This window comes from Tachypleus tridentatus, chromosome 6 (assembly GCF_004210375.1).
Source record: "Tachypleus tridentatus isolate NWPU-2018 chromosome 6, ASM421037v1, whole genome shotgun sequence".
Classification (NCBI taxonomy): domain Eukaryota; kingdom Metazoa; phylum Arthropoda; class Merostomata; order Xiphosura; family Limulidae; genus Tachypleus; species Tachypleus tridentatus.
The window spans coordinates 14,614,304-14,637,184 of NC_134830.1; the positions used below are offsets into that span (position 1 = coordinate 14,614,304).

Genomic DNA, 22,881 nt, shown 5'->3' on the forward strand with positions numbered 1-22,881 from the left:
GTCCATTCATTTTTTCAGATGCAAAAGCAAACTAATATTTGTCAGCAGCATGCTTTAAAATTTCAATAGCGTATATATTCATTTGGATATTAAAACAAAACTTACTAGCCAAGATAATGCTTAAATATTTAGATGAAACTTCTATGAACATTAAAAAGAACATAGTTATGCTGGATTTTATGGTAGCCACACTTAATCTGAAGTGTGGTTAATTAGGCCAGGATCAGCAATGGGTTTGCTTTTATATGAACCTCCATGTAAAAAATCTACATATTAATTTTCATGCTTTCTTCACAATTTGCACAATTCTGGGTGTGTTATACTTCACTTAACTTAAAGATGATTAACAAAGAGTACACTTAATTAGTTTCTCATTCTTGTTAGTAAGCCTTGCACTTTTTAAATATATAGTGCAATGTATTAGAACATTTAAGAAAATATCATTTTAAAATCAGATATCCACATACTTTAACAAACCATTCACTCTACTATAACATTTCAATCATAACTGTCATACATTAAGAATTTTTTTATTAAAAGGTTAGAGAAAATTAAGTGAATAATCACATAATAATAATAAAAAGTACACAAAGAAATTGAAAACCATATTTTTGACCTTCAATAATTTTTGATAAGTTAATTACAATTACATAAAACAGTAAAACAAAAACAAACAAACCAGACATTCCTCTTCCCCTGAAGGGGCGACACACCAAACACTAATTTGTAAAGTCTTTGTATACAGTTTGGACAAAGGTATGTGGAATCTGAAGTTTTCACCAATGGTTGGCTTTCTTAGACTGTCCAAAAACTTGGTACTTTCCTTCTGTAACATGTCTAAAAATCCAGGTAACAAGCTTGTTTTGATGTACCTAGAAATATTAATAAGAAAATGTATAGTAATGTTCTCACAACTTAACAGGTAAATCAAAAGAAATATTTTTCCTGATAAAAATTTATAATTCATCAAATTTCTTGTTATGATAGTTTGGATTATAGTCACTGTCTACTAGATAATTTTATTCAGTCTAAAAGAAAAACTGAAACAGATAGCATTAAGATTAATACAAACAGACTTTTATAGCAAACAGTAAAGTATTATTTTAGTAGTTTGGTGATCATTATTTCCATGTCCCTAAAAGAAAAAGTGCTTTTCTTTTGAGTTTCGGTAAATTTTTTAAAGCAAACAGAGTACATGAAAAGCTAAGCTGCACAATGCTTATATTTTGATATTGAATAATGTTTGAATTTTTGAGAGCACTATTTCACAGTAAATTATCACTCGAGTCTAAGTAATGTCTTCTTTTGTTCTTATCAAGTTACAAAAACCCACTGTACTTGGCTACAAAAAAAGTCCAATATTACCCACTGAAAAACACTATAATAAAACATGAAAGTGTTTCAAAACTTACACTTTGTGATCGTCAGGCACAAATAATGCCATTAAATTTCTTGCTCGTTCAACCCCAACATGAAGCAAATTGTCATCTATAGCATACCTTAAAAAAATAAAAAGATTATGCTGTTAAAATAAGCTATCCCTTATGAGAGTTAGTGAGCTAGTACTTCAAAGCATGTTGAAAACCAATGACAAATTTTACGATATGATAAAACTAAGTTGAAACATTTTAATTTATCGAAATTATGCCAAACATTAAAATAGGGTATTATGCAAAATTTAAAACCTAAATTTGAATAACTAGAACAACCTTAAAGATATTGGTAAATATGAAACTTTTAATGATTCTTAATGGGAAGTTCTTTGGCTAATAACAAAGTATTTGTAATGAAAAAAAAACTTAAGTCAAAGCAATAAATATTATTGAATCTCTACACACTTCTTACTTAGGAGTTTGAAAATACAGAGATATTCAAGTGGAACATACGGCTTACAATTCATCCAATTAGGCAGATATAAACCCCAAACCAGAATTATTCCACATTTCCTGAAAATAGTCCCTTTTGAGACATTCTACCATTTCTTACAAAACTAAATCTCCTGATCAAAAACTTGTCTAAGTAATTGTTGATAAGAAAACTATTTTGAATAAAAGTGTTTCTCAGAATGGCTGGTATGGGTATGAACACTTTTATTGATAAGAAGAAAACAACGTTTCAACCTTCAGTTGAAATATTACAGCTATTTACATAATAACCTGAACTTTGTTAACCTCAAGATGACCTAGGAAGGTCAAAACATTGTTCTCTGCTTATCAATAAAAATGTTAATACCCATACCAGCCATTCTGAGATAAAACTTGTCTAAGTTTGACATCAAAAGTATAAAACATCCTCTGTGAGATTAAAATATTAAGCTCATTTTATAACCAAGATTTACAACTTCAACAAATCTGGAGAAAGTGAGCAACATACTGACTTTGATATTTTTTTTTTTTTTATTAATTTCTGAGATTTTATAGCATAAGCTCAAAATCAAATAAATAATGTTAAAATAACACACACTAATGTACATTGTATATTGTGTTGTTTGTGATTTATGTTGTCAGTACTTGTTATTTCCATTAGTTCTGTTTATATATTTATCTAATTCACTGACAGTTAACAATTACAGTTGATACTACTAGACAAAATAGGCATATCAATTTCTTTTTAATTGATACAAGTTTTGAAAGAGCCAATTGCATTAATAGCATAATTAACAATAATAAGGCTAATTTATTTACAGAATGATGTACAAAGTAGGACTATAACTTAACCCTATCACCATGGATATCCTTTACTGTGCATAACACAAGGTTTTAATGTCTTACACTCAAACTTTTATCAAACCAATTTTTGTTTATGTTGTACCAATTAGAATAGGATAAAATCTCAGCTAATAATCCATATTTTAAAAGTGTGCGAGTTTTAAGTTCTTAATTTTATGAGACAATATTAAAAAAATGCTGAATTTCCTTTAGTGTGACACACAAAACACCTATTCTCTTAACATGTCATTTTTCCTAATTTCTCCATCATCCTTCAAAAACATATAATTAAACACAAATTACTCACTATAAAATCAACATTGCTTAGATAAACTGTTTTTGTAATCTTTAATTTTGTTTGGTTACAGAGGTATCAAACAGAAAATCAAACCCCTCCTGCCACACTACCTATCACATCCTTACTTTCATAGTTTGTTAATAGTTCTCTCAAGTTTAATTACATAATACTTATAACAATAAAATCAAGATTTGAATCCATCAAATGAAATATTGTATTACATTAGGCTCTGAACATTTAACTATCAATTTCACTCAGGAAAGTTAACAAATAGCTTGGATGAATTTGTAATGACTCTTGAAGCATCGTTAGAAAGTCAGAAAAAATTTGAAAGGTAAGAGAATTTGTATACTTTTGGTGCATCATTTAATTAAATAAAAATTATTTAATGCACTACTATCATTAGTATACAATAGGTAGGCTTAAATGCCCTCGAGATCAGGAAAAGTATTTTTAACCTTAACATGAAAATTACTTTGCAGACAGACTATTCAAAACAAATACTCAATATATTCATGGACAAATCTCTATTTTAGTTTATTAAAAATACGATTTTTTGTATGTGGAAGACTGCAAAATTTTTTGAAGACATAGACACTATTTTAAAAGTTACAAATATTAAGTTTGAGTACAAAGAGGTTACGTGGTCGGTCAAACTGACAGACTCTTTATTGAGAAAGTTAAAACTTCTTATTTTGTGCAATGGGTCAAAAAATTGTAAGTGCTGTAAAAACCATTATTTTATTCTAAAACATTTTTAACATCAGAAAGTAAAATGATTAAAAATATTTATACATTAATCTTAACCAAATAAATCACATACCTGGAAATAGCATTATTCTTCATCCTACATTTAAAACTGTGAAATAACAATATAAAAAATTAACATTAATTCAAGTTTGTGACAGATCACAAATTTCTACCTCAATTTAATTTGCACTTGAGCTGCTTCAATGTTAGAACTGTGCAGTCCCAGTCTGTCCTTTTCTGGCCTGTTAAAACATGATTTTTCTTTTATAATGAAAACATATCTCCAACTTAAAAAATAAGAAACATCAAAATGTCACATAATTTATACCACATGATATATATGTTTACATGTTGATAGTATGATAACAAAATGTCACATAATTTATACCACATGATATATAGGTTTATAAGTTGTTAGTGTGATAACAAAATAGGAAAAAAATACACTACTTGGATGGCAATACTTTCCCTATACTGAAATAAAACTCATTAACAGATCAGTAAAATCACAAAATGACTACACATACCGTTTTATTGAAGCCTCAAAAACTCCACTGTCTCCTGCTACTGATTCATCACTGCCAGCAGCACACAAACCCTGACTGTTAATTAAACTAGTACTATCAGCTGTATCAGAACTGAGTCCATGCTCACAGATTGGACTAAGAGTAGTGTTTCTTGAAGTCTCAGCACTTGTGTCTAGGAGCTGTTGTTGTACAGAAAAAACACACTGATCTGAAGATTGACCCTGGATTTGACATCTACGAGGTAGATTCCCCTTATGATGTTGAATATGTGAGATTGCATTTAAGTTGCCACTTTTAAGAAATTCTGGAGATGAAGGCATTAGTCTTAGTTCACCAAGCTGTTCTTGTATGCTGTTCATGTCAACCCTTTGTTGCCTATCCCAATGAGCTGTTTCAAAAGCAGGGTCATATGGTGAGACTGGTGGAGATACAGATGAAAGTGATGAACGTGGAGACAGAGATGGTCCACTAATTCCTGGGCCTAATCCTGGTGAAGATGATTCTTCAAATGCTGCTCCTGAATTGATACTGTGTGTGCTACACTGTAGTATTTGACTAACTTGCTTGTGAAGGTCTTCAAGAGATGGGTTAACAGCAATTGGAGGAAGTCCATAAATATCAGTGAAACTGAGGCTACTCAATGAGCCTTTGCTGCTATTAGACAATGACCCAGTGCTGAGAGACCCAAGAGAACTGCTTGATGACATGGATAAAGTGCTGGCTGACAAACTGGAACAAAATTATGTCTTTTATTAATAAACAAGCAGTAGAATTTGTTTATTCTTAAAAATCATATGCCTCATTAACAACACTTTTAAATGATTATCAAAAAAACCAAGTTTTGCAATAGTAACTGAAGGTCCCTATAAATTTCTCCCAATATCTGTAACCAAGATAAATGTATATGGTAAAATTAATTTCTTCTGTAATACGAAACATAGTTTTATAACTTAAAAAAATAATTAAACTCAAAATGCATAATTTAACACATTTGAACTGATAAATACTAATACTTTAACAATGGTGGTCACAACCTATTAACAAAAGACATCATTTTTCAAAGAGAGTTCAGTATGGTTTACAAGTCTTCTTGTGGAAAAGCACATTGGCTGTAACGCACCAATCAACAAAGCAAATTTGTAAAGCAAATCTAATGATAACCTAATCAGAAAATCCACATTTAATAACTAAAGACAATGACTACCATATTGCTGAATATAGCACAAATCCTCATGAGAAATATTATATCAAAATTTGTCAATCAGAAATCATTCTTTAAATATTTTCAAAACAAGACCAGAAAAAGGACTTTTAATTTAAATTAAAGACTACTTTAATAACACTTAAATTATAATAAATGTAATATATTTGCTCTGTTTAGGACACTGAACATGAACACACACAAAAATCAAGTTTTATTTCAAAGTAAACTGTCACATACACTTATTAGCAGTTGCATATTATATTGGTACAGTTATGACTACCTTTTCAACTTGGACTCCAAAAGTGTTGTATGACGTACAGCATCTTTTAGCTGCTGCAACAGATTGTTTTTTTGTTCATGAAGTCTCAACCTTTAGGAAAAACATAGAAATGACAAAGTGTTAAATGAACACTATTCTAGATAAAAGGAAAAATCAAAGCCTGACCTAGCTATACCCAAAGTGTTGTCACCCATATCTCAATTTAATAAATAATTTATCTTGCATGCTTCTCCTTTTATAAACAAGTGACAGTGCAAGTTAACTGATGAGGTGTAATACACAAATACACATTAAATTGGTGTATATGTTGTAGTAATTATTTATTTTGTAACTGATAAAAAATTATTAAATTGCTTAATTTTGCATTATTACATTAAAGACTCTACCCTGACCCTGACAATTCATGTCTCCTGGAGTCACATTCCACATTTTGGAAAATGAGGCTCATTCAATAAAAAAATAAATAAACGTACACACGTAACTAACAATATAATAAAGTACAAAATCTCAATGAAAACATTTCATGACAAAAATGTGTTTTCAAAATTCTATGAAGTTCTGTTATTACTTTAGTCTATGAAGATTAGTTTTGAAACTGATACTTGTATATAATAATAATTTTTTCACAATGTAAAATAAAAACTTCACACACTTATAAGGTTTTCTAACCTATCAGCAATGGTTTTGTTTGACATTTCTCTAGCACTGTCTACAGCTTCCACCAATTTATAAATTTCTGCTTGGATGGAATCTATTTCATTCTGATTTCTTTCTTTTGTAATGCGACTTCTGAATTCTCGTAATAGCTGCTCTTTTTCTTGAATTAGCAGTAGCCTAAAATGGTTAAAAAACATGTCAATCTTTTAGGATTATTACAAAAAAGAACAGAACAAAGATCTATAACAGAATACACAAATTTTTGTTATGAAAGGTAATTATGTTTAAAAGATTTAAATGTGTGGTGGACTTAACAGAGAAATAGTAATCTACTCAACAGAAACTATTCAGTCTAACATACAATATATCTCTGTTGAGTTTTACAACCAACTTTCACATATAACTTTATAGCAAATATATCTCATTGTTCGAAGTTTGTACTTAGGCATTATTTGTTTGTTCTTTGATGCCACATTTCTTTTTTAGCCTTACTGTTTATAAATCCTTCCAACAACGGTTTGAATTTGCCATTACTTTCATTCCTCTTGAGGTAAAACTTTACACAACTGTTTTACATAACATCTAAAACTAGATGCATATAACCTTTATATATGTATATGAATGGGGGAGTTCAAACAAGTTTAATTCTGATGTAATTTCACCAGTCAATAGCAAGCTTCTAGGTTTAATACACATCCACACACCAAGTTTTATCATTTAACATTCCATCCTCAGGTACAAGTTCAAATTAACAATATTATGTTAAGCAGGTTATAAACAAACAGATGTACAGATACACATAAAATAAATATACATCAAATTCTCACCTATCTTTATCTGACTCCACTTGTCCAGGTGACATCATGTCCTCCAGATCAGCAAGTTCCTGTTGTATACGGTGAATAACCTTACGCATTTCATCATACTGAAGCCTCATACGAGCCATTTCTGCTAGCCGAGCACCAAGATGAGCATACTGGAACAAAAGTGTTTTTATTTTTAGCAAAACAAAAGTTATATATCACTGTCCATCACAAAATGTAAAAAATGTTTCTTTGCATTCCAATTAGATTGTTTTTTTTTAATTTCACGTAAAGTTACACAAGGGCTTTCTGCGCTAGCCGTCCCTAATTTTGTAGTGTAAGACTAGAGGGACAGGAGATAGTCATTACCACCCACTGCCAACTCTTGGGCTACTCTTTTATCAATGAATAGTGGGATTGACTGTCACATTATAATGCTCCTATGGCTGAACAGTGATTTGAACCCGCGACCCTAAGATACGAGTCTAACACCTTAACCCACTTGGCCATTTTTTTTTTACTCTTAAGCCAAAGAAAAGACATTTTTAATGGAAAACTTATTCAAAAGGTGGCAATACATACATACTATTCTTTGAAAACATTTTTAAAATACTATTGCAATTGTTTAATGTACGATTTAAAAAATTATCTCTGAAAGATATCACAATGCACACTGCAGCCTAAACTATTTTTACTCTTAGAAAAAAAAATCTTCAATATAACTGTACTTTGAAATAAATAAGTTAACTCAATAAAAAAGAAAAGTTATTAAACATCATAATTACAAGAATGAACTAAATACCGGTTAAACGAGCTATCTGTTTTGATAACAGAATAAATGTGTTAACAGTTAATAATCTTTAATTATTTAAATATAAAAGTATAGTAACAATTCTCAGTATTTGCAATTCTATTGAATAAAATATTGATATAAAAAAATGTATAAGTAGGTAATAACTGTATAAATTATGACAATCACACATAAAAATGGAACCAGTATAAAAACAGTAATATGATGAGCAGGTTAAATCTGATATCTACTACAACTACAGATGCTATTATTTACATATTATTACAATAAACTAGCATGCCACACCTACAACACTTAATGGTATCCTTTATGTGCTTATAAATTTTGTTTTTCTCGAGAAAAAGGAACTGAAACCATACTAGAATTTTCTTGTGAATAAACATCAAAAATGAAAAAAATTCTTCTTCAAAAAAGTGCAAAAAAGTAATTATGAATAATAGGAAGAAATATGAAATGTTACACGTGTAACAGAATATAAAAGTTACCCGAAATTAATAACAAAAATTTAATCAACTACCTCTCCTGAGAGCTCAGTTTGAGAAGCAATGCTTAGTTTCTCCACTGGATTACACAGGGTAGGATCATCAGCTGGGGTAGGGTGCAGACATATTAAATCATCCTTTAATCTTGCTAAGTTCTGTAATTTAAAACATGCTTTCTGGGAAAGTTCTTTTTAAGTATAGAACTTTTACAGGCTAATTTAAAAATGAAATTATAAGGATCATTAATACAAATTTACCATGCTCTTCTATTTATCTTTTCTGTTGCTGGTTGGCTCTTAAAGACTGATTTAGAATTTATTAATGAAAAATGTACCATAAATTAGCAAACTTTCTAGCAAAAAAAATCACCAATCAACTATATATAATTTATAAAACACATACTACGTGTGACTCGAATAAGAAATTAATGCAATTACAGCAAGATAAAAGAAACGGTTAAAGTTGCTTTAAGGAAAAAGAATCCTCTGAAATCAACTTTTTGGTCAAACAACTTTCTCTTTTGGGTCTTCTTGATTGTATGGCTGCAACTATGAACATAATTATTTTTCCCATTGTAAAGACAAACAATTTGATTGTAGTTTCTGAAATACTAGATGACTTAATTTGAAAGATGGTAAAATATTCACTCAAGATCTCATGACTACAAGGGTAATACAGTGAGAAATATTACAAAACCAGAAATTAATAGATATTTCTTTTGCCTAAAAATTAAAACATAACACAATTAATATGCTGTCTTGATGAGACACGGACCAATAACTATTGGTAAGAAAACAACAGTGTTAAAACCAAAGTTCCAATTTTATTTTCTCACATTTAGTAATTTATCTATAAACCAGATATTTTATAACATAATAATGTTTTAGGCCCCTGAAACAACTAATACATTAAAAATCAAACAACTCAGCAACAAACATGTTAGCTTTACTTGGAACTGATAGGAGTGAACATAAAAAAAAAAAACATTTACGTGACATGCAACAAATATTAGTATAGAAGTTTCTTCATACACATTTTCACTAGTAATTGATTTCCGAGCAGCTAAACATTGTACAAGTAAACAATCAGGAAAGCAGTAAACAGAAAAAAAAAAAAATCTTAAAATACCACACACAAAGCATGCTGAAATATTAAAAATTAAAGAGAAACTATCCTTTACCAACATTTTTACCTCTATTAACTCTGCCTTTTCTTTTCTACCAGTTCTCAATGATTTTTGAACATTCTGAATTTCTTTCATAACAGCCTGAGCTTCTTCTAAGGTATAAACAACACCCTGACCAGAAAACTGTTGCTCCACTCTGAAATTGTATAATTATGGCATAATACAATTCCTGCTTTTAATACAAAACATACTTACTTATATTGGCTCATAAAATATCATACTATGACCAGACAAAATCTGCAGTTTCAAGCAATATCAATCAACATTAGTCATCTAGGTTAATGATGAAAAATATTAGCAAACTGAGCTTCATGCCTTTTGATGTTTATGATATGGTAGTGTAGATTTTATTTATAACATCCTTTTATACTCTTCATTGCTGAAAAAATATTTAAGATTATTATTAGAATGGTATGAATAAATGTTTCATATTAAAATTTATACCAAATTAAAGGGAGAAAAATTAATGTTAATTCTATATAGAAAACTAAATACCTCACTTATTCTGATATGAAAAAGTAAAATTGTATAAGGAAAACCATGTTTGTGATTATTATTAAGCACAACATTACACAAAGGACTATATGTGCTTTGCCCACCATGAGCATCAAAACCCAGTTTCCAGTGGTATGGGTCTGCAGACATATCACTGTGTCACTAGAGAGGCAAACAAAACCATATTTAAAATTTTTGCTTATTCAATGTCTAAAAGCCAGTTTTGATTTTAATATTTCATTTTACTATAAAACAACCTCATATAATTGTTTTATGCAAGAAATCTGATAAGTAAGACACTACAGGACTGAAACTTGAACCCAGGTCCTCTGGCTAACAGGACCACTACTCTACTACTGAGCTATTCAATAACCAAAGCCATTTCATTTGCTTTTAAACCTCAGGTTTATAAACCTTTTTACTTGAAAAAAAAAAGTTATAAATCTCACATTGATTTATAACATGATTTTAAATAAACAATGGCTCATTTTGTACTTAAGAAAAACATTATCAATGAATTTAATATAATTTATCCAAAGAATGTAAATTAATGAAGTTAAACTATTTATTTGATTCTTTAAAAGTTAAATTTCAATACAAAACTTTTTACTTATTCTTTAAACACATTTTCACCCTAAAACTGAAAAACTACAATACTACTAAATGTAGGTCCAATCTGTAGCTTCACCTTTACAAAAATAAAGAAGCCTCCATATATTTTGTAAAACAGAAAAAATAAAAATTGTTCTGGAAACTCCCAATTTTTTTACTTTGCAGAAAATAATTAATTAAATTCCAAATAACATTAAGTTCCTTTCTTCAGTAATTTTTTTCTATAAAAGTTAAAAATATGCACAAAGACATGATTTTTTTTCAGTTATGTTTGAATTTTAATGCTACAAAAACACAGGATTAAAAAAGTGCAATATTCTCTTATTAAACAGCTTTTGAATGACAAAAAAACTCATTACTAGCAATTATTAGTCAATATTTACCGAGACAAAGCTTCCAGTCCCTGTTCTTTGTAGTGCATCTCTGTGCGAATTTGGTCAAGCTCTTGTTTTAGCCTTTCAACACGTTCTCGTGCAACAGCCAAATCAATTTTCAGAAGATCTGGATCATATTTGATGGCACTACTACTAGAGGAAGCAGCTGATCCAGTGGAGCACAGACTGCTACTAGATGGGCAAGTACTTAACCCTTCTACAGTACTGTTTAACTGATGGAAGTCATCGAGAGCTAGGGACAACCTCTGTTGCTTGACGTTGTATATTTCCTGCTTGGACTGGGCAAAAATTACAAAGAAAGGTTTTAATTAAAGTTACATCAACAACTTTTCAATGGCCAGAACATTCCCAAGATTAATGTAGTTTTAGTTGTTTCATTTTATTGCAATTAAGAAATATGTAAATTGTATCTACTTTTATTTTATACAATTAAATCTGTCTCATTTAAACATGCATTTCTTGATATTTACTACTGAAGTTTAGTTTATTAAGTTTTGACTAAAATATAACTTGTGCTAAAACCTAGGAAAAAAGTTAGAAATCCCTGGTATTTTAGAAGGTATTAAGAATCTACGAGAACAACAAATAATAAAATATTGTTTAACCTACTTAAAGCTGCTTTAATGGTATTAATCCATATTTAGTCATCCTTATTTTAGAACTTAACTTACTGTAATAAGCATAACTAACTTCAGCATTTTTACATGATGTGAGCTCATGAAAAAATAGTTGTTTTTTGAACATGTGATGTTTAAAGGTTTATAACATTTACAGAAAAAAAAACAGTTAAGTCCATAAAGGACACATACATATTTTTATGACAAAATTATTATTAATTCCTTTACAGCCATGAGCATTTTAAGCCCACCTAAATAGCACTACCATGAGCACATATATGAGACACACTATTATAAACTGACTTGAAAAAAGTGACATTATTTATACATGGGTTTGGAATTCTGTACTACCATGAAGAAAAGCTATTCCCTTCAAATTTATCAAAGTTCACCAGTCTAAAATTTCAGATAAATAACAAGATATTAAGATACACATTCTTGTTTTTTATTGTGTATCTAAAATAAACCTGGCAATTGGAGCCTTTGTTCATTTATAAATGTGGCAAATTTCATCCATACTTTAATATGATGATTTATTTGACAACCATCACTTACAAGAAATGTTCCAAAGATAACTCCAGTATTTCAACTGGAATAAAATACTACATATATCTTCTTAAGCTCTCTAATAACCAATGAGGAATAGCAAAGAAAGCTTACTGTTAGTTCTTCCTGAGCAGAAACAAGATATTCTTTAAGCATCGCTTCTTGCAACTGACGCCACTGATGTCTTGGGTCTTCAAGCTGGTTGGATTCTTGCAGTAAAAAGTATTATGTATGAAAAAAGTGCTCTTAACATATGGTCCACAATAACTTACCCACAGAAACAGCTAGTAAAAAAAAAGTAGTGAAAATTATAAGTATTATTAGATTTATAATTTGAATATGTGTTAGGAGTAAGTAAAAAGTATTGTTTCATTGTTGTTCATTGTAAAGTGCACTAATCTCAGAATTTTCACTACACAGTTTCTTAAAGAAGCTAATTTGGGAAACAATACTACAGATAAAGAAGGACTTGGGGTCCACATGTAATGGATAAAACCTGTTGTTCTGGTGGTCACTATTTCTCCAAACATGCTAATTTAATAAAGCAATAAATGTTTGGTTATGAAATCATGTATTACAAAAAAATCAAGTTAACATGTGTTCCAGCAACCCTATACAGACCAAGCCTGACTACAAACCTATATACTGTTAATGGTCCATGTGCTTTGTACAATGCATTTGTTTGTCAGTAGAGTGAAATAGGTTGGAAATTACTGTTCTAAATTACAACATTGCAATTAACTTAAATTTTGCTCAAGTTTATAGGAATACATTGGTCACACTGAAGCTACAAAGGGAATCAGCTTTACCTCACTGAAAAACCATGTTTTGTGTTGGGAAGAGAGACATACTTTGGACATGAAAGCCTTATGTTGAAGCCTTTTTGCAATGGAAGTTATACTGTATAGCTATTGCCAAGATGCATAATAATCAGATGGAGAGTGAACAGATGTGGTTATATGGACTATAAAATCATTCTGGATGAGATATACATATAATATGGTATCATGATCTTCAACATTTTTGCAAGCAGCCAAGTGGACTATATAAAACATTCATGAAGATACACAAACCCTAACTAAAGAACTTAACAACACTTTTTAAATATGCACATGTACAGTTTCACCTTCAGCTGTAATTAATATATTCAATTTGTTATCCTTAAAACTGGTCCAAACTTTCTTTTGTAATACAATGAATAACAAATGGGACCCTTGTACAATTTTAGATATTCAAAAACAGTTTCACAAGTTGCTGTATTTAAACTATTTTATGATTACTAATGTGGCAACAACAAAAAACTAACAGCATGTACTTAGTAATCACAGTCTTAACAACATAGCACATCCTATTTTCTTTTTCCAAGAACTTTCTTTATAAATTTTAAAAAATATATGTTAACAGCTGTTCAAAATACATGTTTCATTGATACAAATTTTAAATCAGCTAAGTGAAATTTTTATCTTAGCCACAATAAATCAAGTAATACAATCAAGATTTCATTATATTTGTCCCAAAAATTATGATACAGAAATAGAAGGGGGACAGGGATTAGCATATTTACACACAAATACATGCATATATAACACTGTTTTTTGTCAATTTACTTTACAACATATGCTCTTGTATTTCTTTTCAATTCAGTATCCAAATGTAATGTTAACTGACATATTTATGTTTGTGAGACAATATTCAATAATAACTTTGAATTTTTACAACAGTTTTATATAAATCCAACTTATTTACTTACGAGTAATATGATCAACATAATAGTAGCCTATACTTGGATCATAACATTGTTCCCAACCATATGGTAATTCGTCTCCTGAGCAGTCAGCAAAAGTCTGTGGTTTCAGACACCTAGGAATACCAGATAACATATTTGGAGATAAGTATACCTTATTAGGTAAGAAGAAATATTTGTTTTCATTTATATTTGCACCATTAATTTAATAAGCAAGTCTTACTGGAAACAAGTAACATGTTAAGAGTCAAGAGGCTTATGTAAACCATGTTTTTATTAGGTCTTCAGCAATGTGTTTCAAAGAGTAGCACTATGAAAGACTTGAGACATGACAAAATAAATACCTGATGGAAGAAAAGCACATGCACCATTGAATAATGGTATACTTACATAATATATATGATTATTGTAGATGAATATTTATGCGTTACAAATAGTTAATTTTAAAATAGAGAAAAAATAAATATTTGTACAATTACTTTACTACAACCACATAAGTGTCTACAGTAATAAACTAAATTAAAATTAAAAACATATATTAGAAATTTCTCTTCTCCCAAGTACAAAGACACTTCACTTACCAGAGCTGGACAATTAGTGTAATTTGATAATCAGTTAATCAGTAATCTTACTTACTGATTACATTGGTCTAATTAAATTATCAGTAACCTTACTAACTGATTGCATTGGTCTAATTAAATTATCAGTAACCTTACTAACTGATTGCATTGGTCTAATTAAATTATCAGTAACCTTACTAACTGATTGCATTGGTCTAATTAAATTATCAGTAACCTTACTAACTGATTGCATTGGTCTAATTAAATTATCAGTAACCTTACTAACTGATTGCATTGGTCTAATTAAATTATCAGTAACCTTACTAACTGATTACATTGGTCTAATTAAATTATCAGTAACCTTACTAACTGATTACATTGGTCTAATTAAATTATCAGTAACCTTACTAACTGATTACATTCATCTAATTAAATTATCAGTAACCTTACTAACTGATTACATTCATCTAATTAAATTATCAGTAACCTTACTAACTGATTACATGCATCTAATTAAATTATCAGTAACCTTACTAACTGATTACATTCATCTAATTAAATTATCAGTAACCTTACTAACTGATTACATTCATCTTATTAAATTATCAGTAACCTTACTAACTAATTACATTCATCCAATTAAATTATCAGTAACCTGACAAACTGATTACATTCATCTAATTAAATTATCAATAACCTTACTAATTGATTACATTCATCTAATTAAGTTATTCTTATAACACTTGGTTAGTTGATAATCTTTTGAGTCCTAACACTAATTGAATTTAAACAAATTTGAATTAATTGAAAATAATAATGAAAAGTCATAATGGTAATATTTTGATTACTTGGAATAATTGAAAACAATAGTAAACACTACCTTCAATTAATCGGTTATTTTTGCAATATTAATTGATATAATCTTATCTTGGTTAAGTGGCTATTTTATCTTATACTAATTGATATAATTGAAACCCATAGGCAAACAGCTAAATGGGTTAACTGTCTTGCTCAACTATTATATTTTCAAAAGGGTCCTTTATTAAACTTTATCTTCAGCTAATAATGTCTGTATCATATTAGGGTTGAATTTCAAAAAGACAGGTTAATACATGGTATCATACATTAACAGATTCTACACTTGGGGTTTCTATACTCTGTGCAACAATGTCTTTATTCAACTTCTTCCAAGATTTATTGCACATTACAATATAATTAACAATTATTCATGTACATAAACAGTTTATCATTAAGTTTTGCAACAAATATTAACTTCTAATAGTTACTTACCAAAATACACTGTTTCATGAGGTTTTCTTTTTCCTATAAGCCAACAGTAGTAAGATACCCAATATATTTATAGTGGAATTTTTGCAGTGAAAATTTACTAATATTTCAAACAAAATCTTGCAATCATCTGATGAAATATTAAACATTTTAACCATTATCTGTTTAAAGGTTCTGGCTTAAATTAAGAAAGAACTAGACTTGTAAATAAAATTTTGGCATCTGTCCATAAGATATATATATATATATATATACATATATTTGGCCAGATCATATAATGATTTAATAATAAATTATGTCATTTTAAAATAAAGTATCTTGTGACTTTGAGAAATATTATATAAAATTGTTAATGACAAGTGTGTAGCTCTACCTAAAAGTGAACAATTGAATTATTTTGTTCTGTTTGTTGTACCCAACAAAACTCAACTATATCTAACACATTTTTCTATATGATTGTATGTGATGAAAAAAGAAACTTGTGTAATATTCTTACTTTGAGAAACTTTGAAGCCTAGTGGAGAAAATTTAAACTTGTCTTCATTAAACAAATAAACATGAATAACCTTTAGGTGCTCATAACAACAGCTGCTAAAGTATAGAGTTTGTCAGCTTAGACAACAAGGTGTACAAATGTATCTGTCCTACATAAGATTCATAACAAAGAATTTCATATCAGAATTCACATTAGATGTACTTAAGCCTACCGCAAAACTGTATTAATTCACTATTATTTTATCATAACATAATGTTGAGTTTATAAAGAGTACACATACTCTAAAACAAACAGATCAGAGACTAGGATATACTTATTTTTATTATCACCAATCTAAACCTTATATTTAATTTAGTCTAAGTTAAAGTAAATTATGTACATATACAGTAACCTTTATCACTAATAGATAAGTCATGATGAACTTTGTGCACGTCAATTTCCATACATGAGCCCATCATGACATGGATGGGCAGCAATTTTGCTTTCAAAATGAAATACAGTATCAAAATTGTTTAACTGGACACAATTTTGTGTTTAACTTCAAATATTAAATACATATAACAGTAATTATTGTTAATTTATGATACCAGAGCTACAATATTATTATTTCAGGTGATGTTTTACACTAAAGACAAAAAAATTTATAACATTGAAAATTAACATGTCTACCAAGATTTAATGTGACGAAATTTAAGGCATCTGATAGCCATGCATACCACATATGAACACTGCAAAAAAGGATAACACACTGTAATATCAATGCTTTTCAGAATGTTTCTATGTTTCAATAAATCTCAATGTATTGAAATAAATCTGATATTACTTTCCACACAACTGAAAATGTACATGCTATATGTAGAGTAACTTTAGTATTATTTGAACATTTATTAAGTATTTATAATTCAAATAGAAATGTTTGAGCTCTTACAACTGTATGTTATTGAGTATACATAAATACATTGATAATAAAAAAACAAATTTTATATATGTAACAATTAAGATACACACGTACATAAAAGGATTCAATATGTAACCACATTATTTAAGACACACTAATTTATTGTTCAAACCTAGAAGTATATTCAGAGCTGATTTCCTTGTAATAGTATCAGAAACACACACAAATTTTTCATATCTGTCCTAGTTTACTTCATTTTCGCTGTCACCAGTTACATGGAATGAATTACAGATTTATCATCTACACTGGACACATGGCCTTCATATATGGGACCACCACCACCAACAGATAAGAACTAATAAAATGAATTAGGATGTTAAGAAATTTGCCTCAACTTGACTAAGGATTGAATTCAAGCGTCACATAAGTGCTCTGCCAATCAAGCTACGAAAACTTGTGTTCCAAATACACAACTGCTTCATTTTGAATTATCAAAACACACTAGAAATATAAAAAAAACTGAATTTGCTCTTACTGGAAACTGAGTTTCAATACTGAGGAATGTAGTTATGATGAAGATATGATTCAAGACTTGTTTCTCATGAGAGACAAGCAATTAATACTATCTTCTGAGTAGACCAAGCTATCTACTTACTAATGGTGGGGTAAATAATTTTTTCAAGTTCTGACAAAGTGAAGGAAAGATAATGTTTATTATCAAAACATAAGAACAACAATCACACAGCTAATTAAAGTTATGTCAAAAGCACTGGTATCACCTTTCAGGTGCAAATATCTCATTGTGAGTATGATCATTTTGCCAATTTTAAACAGTTTTAATAACATTAACAAGATATGTACACCAAGTTAAAAAAAAAAAAAAAAGAACAGGTACTTGCCTCTTCTGACCAATGTGTTAGGCAACTATAAACAATAGTATTATGAAAAAAAGAAATGAACTGAATTATAATTGTTGATAAAACAATAAAGATTTCTTTTGAGTGTTTAACTGTAGTGAATAAAGCAATTATAGTCCTAGGTTCAGTTTTTAAGAACTTGGAACCTTAGACCAAGAAGCTTGTACAACTTACTATAATCTACTTTAAGACTCACTTGGAGTAGTACTGTATGTAATTTAGGTCCCCTTACTAGCAGAATAATATCAGTATTTTGGAAAATGTACATAAGAGAAACTACTAGAAACTGAAAGAAATTAAAGGAATGATCAGAGGTTTTGAGTTTCATACTTAGTTTCTCTAATGTGCACAATATTTACACGGTTTTATTGTAGTGAATAAATTGTTATATGTTATATCTAGTCAATATTTCTGCTAAACCCTGTGATGGTACAGCTAGGTCCAATACCATAAAATACCAGACAATATTAGTCAATTATCAATTCTTGGAACTTTGTTAAAAAAAACAGTAAAACTGTGAATAATTTACTCAAGTGGTTATTTGCAATTTTATTTTTATCAACATATGTGAGGTCTTCCCTCTTCCTCTTTTGTATTTGTTATTACCTTACATATAATAACTAATGCTGAATATCTCTCTATAAACACTTTGGACTTTTTATTTTTACATCTTCAGAGGATGGGTGGATCAAGAGAAAGCTAAAGTTCTGTACACATGCAAAAAATTTATTGTATTGCTAATGCATACAATTTTAGTAATTTTGTTTCATCCTACAAGAAAATATTTAAAAAAATTATAGAGAGTTGAACGCTACTTCTTACCTGAAATTCGTTTAAATTAAAAGTTGGATTTGGGCTTAAAGTAATAAGTTATGATTAGGTCTAGTATTTAAATGCTAAGTGCAAGAAATAACTAAAACAATTCCAAAATTTTATTTATGTTACTTTGTTCTATTTATCAAAATAATGAAAAATAAAATATGAAAAGAAATTTTATTCACAAATTCTGCATCTTGCAAGGTCATACAACAGCTTGATCATGTTGATGTAGGTTTAGTGAATGATGACGCAGCCCATTCTTACCCCTTTAGAGTTCATCCCTCCCTTTGGCATGCGGCTTGGCTAGTATTTCAGTAAATGTATTAACGCTATAGTATTACTCGGTTTTGAAGTTTGTTTATGATGTTTATTTTAATAAAGTTTCAATTACGAAAATATGTGGAGCTTAAATACTACTAACATACACTCCAAGATACGTATTTTAAGTGTATTTATTAACTTACGATAAATTTCAAATATCGTGCACAATTTTTAAAAATATCACATTCCAACCTTTTGTGATTAGGCCAAGAGGCCCTCAGCATTCCACACAGAGGGAGCCACTGTGCTTACCTGTCTCTTGGGTCTATCCACGTAGTTTTACGGTTAATGTGATCAATAAAATATATTTTTCCATCAACATCTCTTCCAATATCCCATCCATCGGGTAAAGGAATATCATTATTGCGTCCAATAGGCATATTTCAGGCAGAATCCAATAAAAGTCTTGCGAGGTTTTACCCATCACTACACAGCTTGTCACTAATATTCTCCATCTTGGCTAACTTATTATCACTGGAATTGTATTAACGTGACGTCATCAAAAAACTATCTGAGTTCGTGTATCAAGGCGCCAACTGAGGCCTTGGATTGACCAATCAACAGTAAGTGCCGCGGGGTGAACTACGACCAATCAAAACCGGATGAACAAGAGAATGGAATGTGGATGTTTTCCCCACCTTGGCTTGTCCTGTTTGCGACGAGGGAATATCCAACTTGCCCTTCATGGGGAAAATGAAAGGATGATGCATTCAGCATTAGCCCTCTCTCTCTTTTTCTTGTAGACGTGTTTATTACAACGTCGAACTTATGTATATCAATTTTATGTTGTATATATATGCAATAGTATAATGAGTTTTGAGGAAAATATAATGATGAATTAATTATACTAATAAAAAGAAATGGACTAGGCATGGAATAAACGGGACCACCCGGACTGTAAATATGAGAAATTGTGGTTTGCATCCCGTTGACACAAAAACACGCGCCGCACTTTGAAATCTTCTATGCACTATAAAAGCGATGGTCAAATCCTACTATCCGGTCAGATAAGTGTAGCCCAATAGTCGGCAGTGGGCTCGGTTAACTAGCTGACTGCCATCCAGCCTACTCGTTCAAAAATTAGGGACAGATGTGTATAGACAGCCTTTATGTAACTTCGCATAAACTTGCAAAATAAAACAAACAAGAAAAAAGAAATGTGATAAGATGAAACGTCTCGTGACATACATACAAAGGGTTGATCTGTGTAGTAAGTTTTTGTCAACGGAACCAGCCAGAGCGGCAGGAAATTACATTAACCTGAATACTTCACTGTTCTATAATTTTAAAGAAAACTAACATTATCAAGAACAGTTTTTATATTTATTTTAAGCATACAGTTTCTATTTGTAATGAGATAAATTTAACAAAGTTTATTTTCATTGAAATCTTCTATATTAAACAACAGGAACGTGTCTCAGACCTAGAAGTCTTTGGAGTAATATTAAATATAACTTCTACTAAACAGCTTAATTCAATATAAAAAATTGCGGGATCAAATTCTTTAATTGTATTCTTCACAAACTAGTCGGCTCGGCATGGCCAGGTGGTTAAGGTACTCGACTCGTACTCTGAGGGTCGAGAGGTCGAATCCACGTCGTACCAAACATGCTCGCCCTTTCAGCCATGGGTACGTTATAATGTTACAATCAATCCAACTATTCGTTGGTTAAAGAGTAGCTCAAGAGTTGGTGGTGGGTGGTGATGACTATCTGCCTTCCCTCTAGTCTTACACTGCTAAACTAGGAACTGCTAGCGCAGATAGCTTTTGTGTAGCTTTGCGCGAAATGCAAACCAAATTAGTCCATATTAAGAAAAGAACTTTCATAGCTATTTGTCATTGATTGCAAATACGCTAATAAACCAGAAAAGTCTGGATATACCTCATAAGTAATATAATATTTATTTGAAAAAGTAACACTTTCGTTTTCTGTTATGAATCGTTAATTGGTTTGATTTCCCTAATTAGCAGTGTAAGACTATAGGGAAAGCAGCTAGTTATCACCACCCACCGCCAACTCTTGGGCTACTCTTTTATCAAGAATAGTAGGATTGATTGTCACGTTATACAGACCCCATGGGTGAAAGAACGAGAATGTTTAGTGTGATGAGGATTCGAACCCACAACCCTCAGATTATGAGTCGAGCGCTGTAATCCCCAGGCCATACCAGGCCCATTTTTAGAATGAATAGAGGTATAGAATGATTTTCAAGTCTAAGGTCAATATATTTTAGCCTAATTAATCTATAAGTAGTTCATGTTTCAGATTTTATAATTCTTTTCTCAATTGCGAGTGTATGGGTTATAATGATAAAAATCAGGTTTCATTACCTGTGATGAACAAAACACAGATAGCTAGTACGTAGCTTTCTACTTGAGAACTACAACAAAACAAACTATCCTTTGGTGGGTCAGTGGTAAGTTTACGGACTTATAATACCAGTATCGGGGTTTGATTCCTCACAGTGGACAAAACGCTGATTGTCCAGTGTGTTATTTTCTTTACACAACAACAAAATTAACTATAAATTTCACCTCATTTGATCAAAAACTTCGTGTGGATGTATGTTTTTCATTTAGCAAAGCCACATCATGCTATCTGCTGTGTCCACAGTAGGGAATCGAACCCCTGATTTCAGCATTGTAAATCCATAGATTTACCAGCGGGGGATTGAAAAATTTCCTCTATATTTTCTTTTAGAATATCATATCCAATTCACAAAGAGTATATTCTAATTGTATTGTATTAAACTGCTTACCTGAGGGTTTGAATTTTTTCTTTATATAATTTTACATTGAAATCAGACGTTTGTTTCACATAATCATGTAGCTTGTTTAGATCATCCATTAATTTAGCCTTACACTAGATTGCTAGATTAATATGTAACGCATGTTATCTGATAATGTTCTGAAAAGCAAGACTAGACTGGATTTTGAAAACCACATAATACAAGTTAATTCTGACTCACGAGGAATGAGACAAGTTCCTAGAAGATTTAGACACATTCAAAATTTTCCTTTGGAGTTTTGATAATAGAGCTTGTTTTTTTAAATAGATTTAAGGTAAAACAATTTTTTTTTGGGGTTACTCTCTTCGAAGTTTGGGTATTTTAATGGATTTGTGCTACAGGAACATCATGACATTATCACATTTCTACCCGTGGTGGGCAGAGCACTGATTGCCCATTGTGTAGCTTTGTTCTACAGAAACATCATGACATTATCACATTTCTACTCGTGGTGAGCACAGCACTGATTGCCCATTGTGTAGCTTTGTTCTGCAGGAACATCATGACGTTATCACATTTCATATGCTTATACCCTACGTCTAGTTTTCTTACGACAAGAGTATTTGTCTCAGACATGTTTGAAAGAAATATTTCATTTTATTCACATAAAGCAGTCTGATTTTCATACTGAGGTCCCGGCATAGCCAGGTGGTTAAGGCACTCAACGCATAATCTGAG

General features: G+C 30.3%; 1 protein-coding gene across 5 annotated transcripts in view; it reads right to left on the reverse strand.

The window, feature by feature from the left end:
* Positions 1–19,898, reverse strand: part of LOC143251967 (protein kibra-like) — a 36,658-nt gene extending 16,760 nt beyond the window's left edge. For 2 of the 5 annotated variants that reach the window (XM_076503379.1, XM_076503382.1), the window contains exons 1-13: positions 19,666–19,897; positions 14,122–14,231; positions 12,486–12,580; positions 11,197–11,486; positions 9,713–9,842; positions 8,556–8,675; positions 7,252–7,400; positions 6,437–6,601; positions 5,768–5,857; positions 4,284–5,012; positions 3,930–3,998; positions 1,413–1,499; positions 680–872 (exon numbers count right to left, since the gene is read on the reverse strand). In XM_076503379.1, coding sequence (XP_076359494.1) covers positions 680–872; positions 1,413–1,499; positions 3,930–3,998; positions 4,284–5,012; positions 5,768–5,857; positions 6,437–6,601; positions 7,252–7,400; positions 8,556–8,675; positions 9,713–9,842; positions 11,197–11,486; positions 12,486–12,580; positions 14,122–14,231; positions 19,666–19,793 — 2,355 coding nt within the window. In that variant the 5' untranslated portion in view covers positions 19,794–19,897. Of the gene's footprint in view, positions 1–679; positions 873–1,412; positions 1,500–3,929; positions 3,999–4,283; positions 5,013–5,767; positions 5,858–6,436; positions 6,602–7,251; positions 7,401–8,555; positions 8,676–9,712; positions 9,843–11,196; positions 11,487–12,485; positions 12,581–14,121; positions 14,232–15,965; positions 15,985–19,665 lie in introns of those variants that run through there. The other 3 variants (XM_076503383.1, XM_076503380.1, XM_076503381.1) reach the window with 3 other exon arrangements.
* Between the last annotated feature and the right edge of the window lie 2,983 nt (positions 19,899–22,881).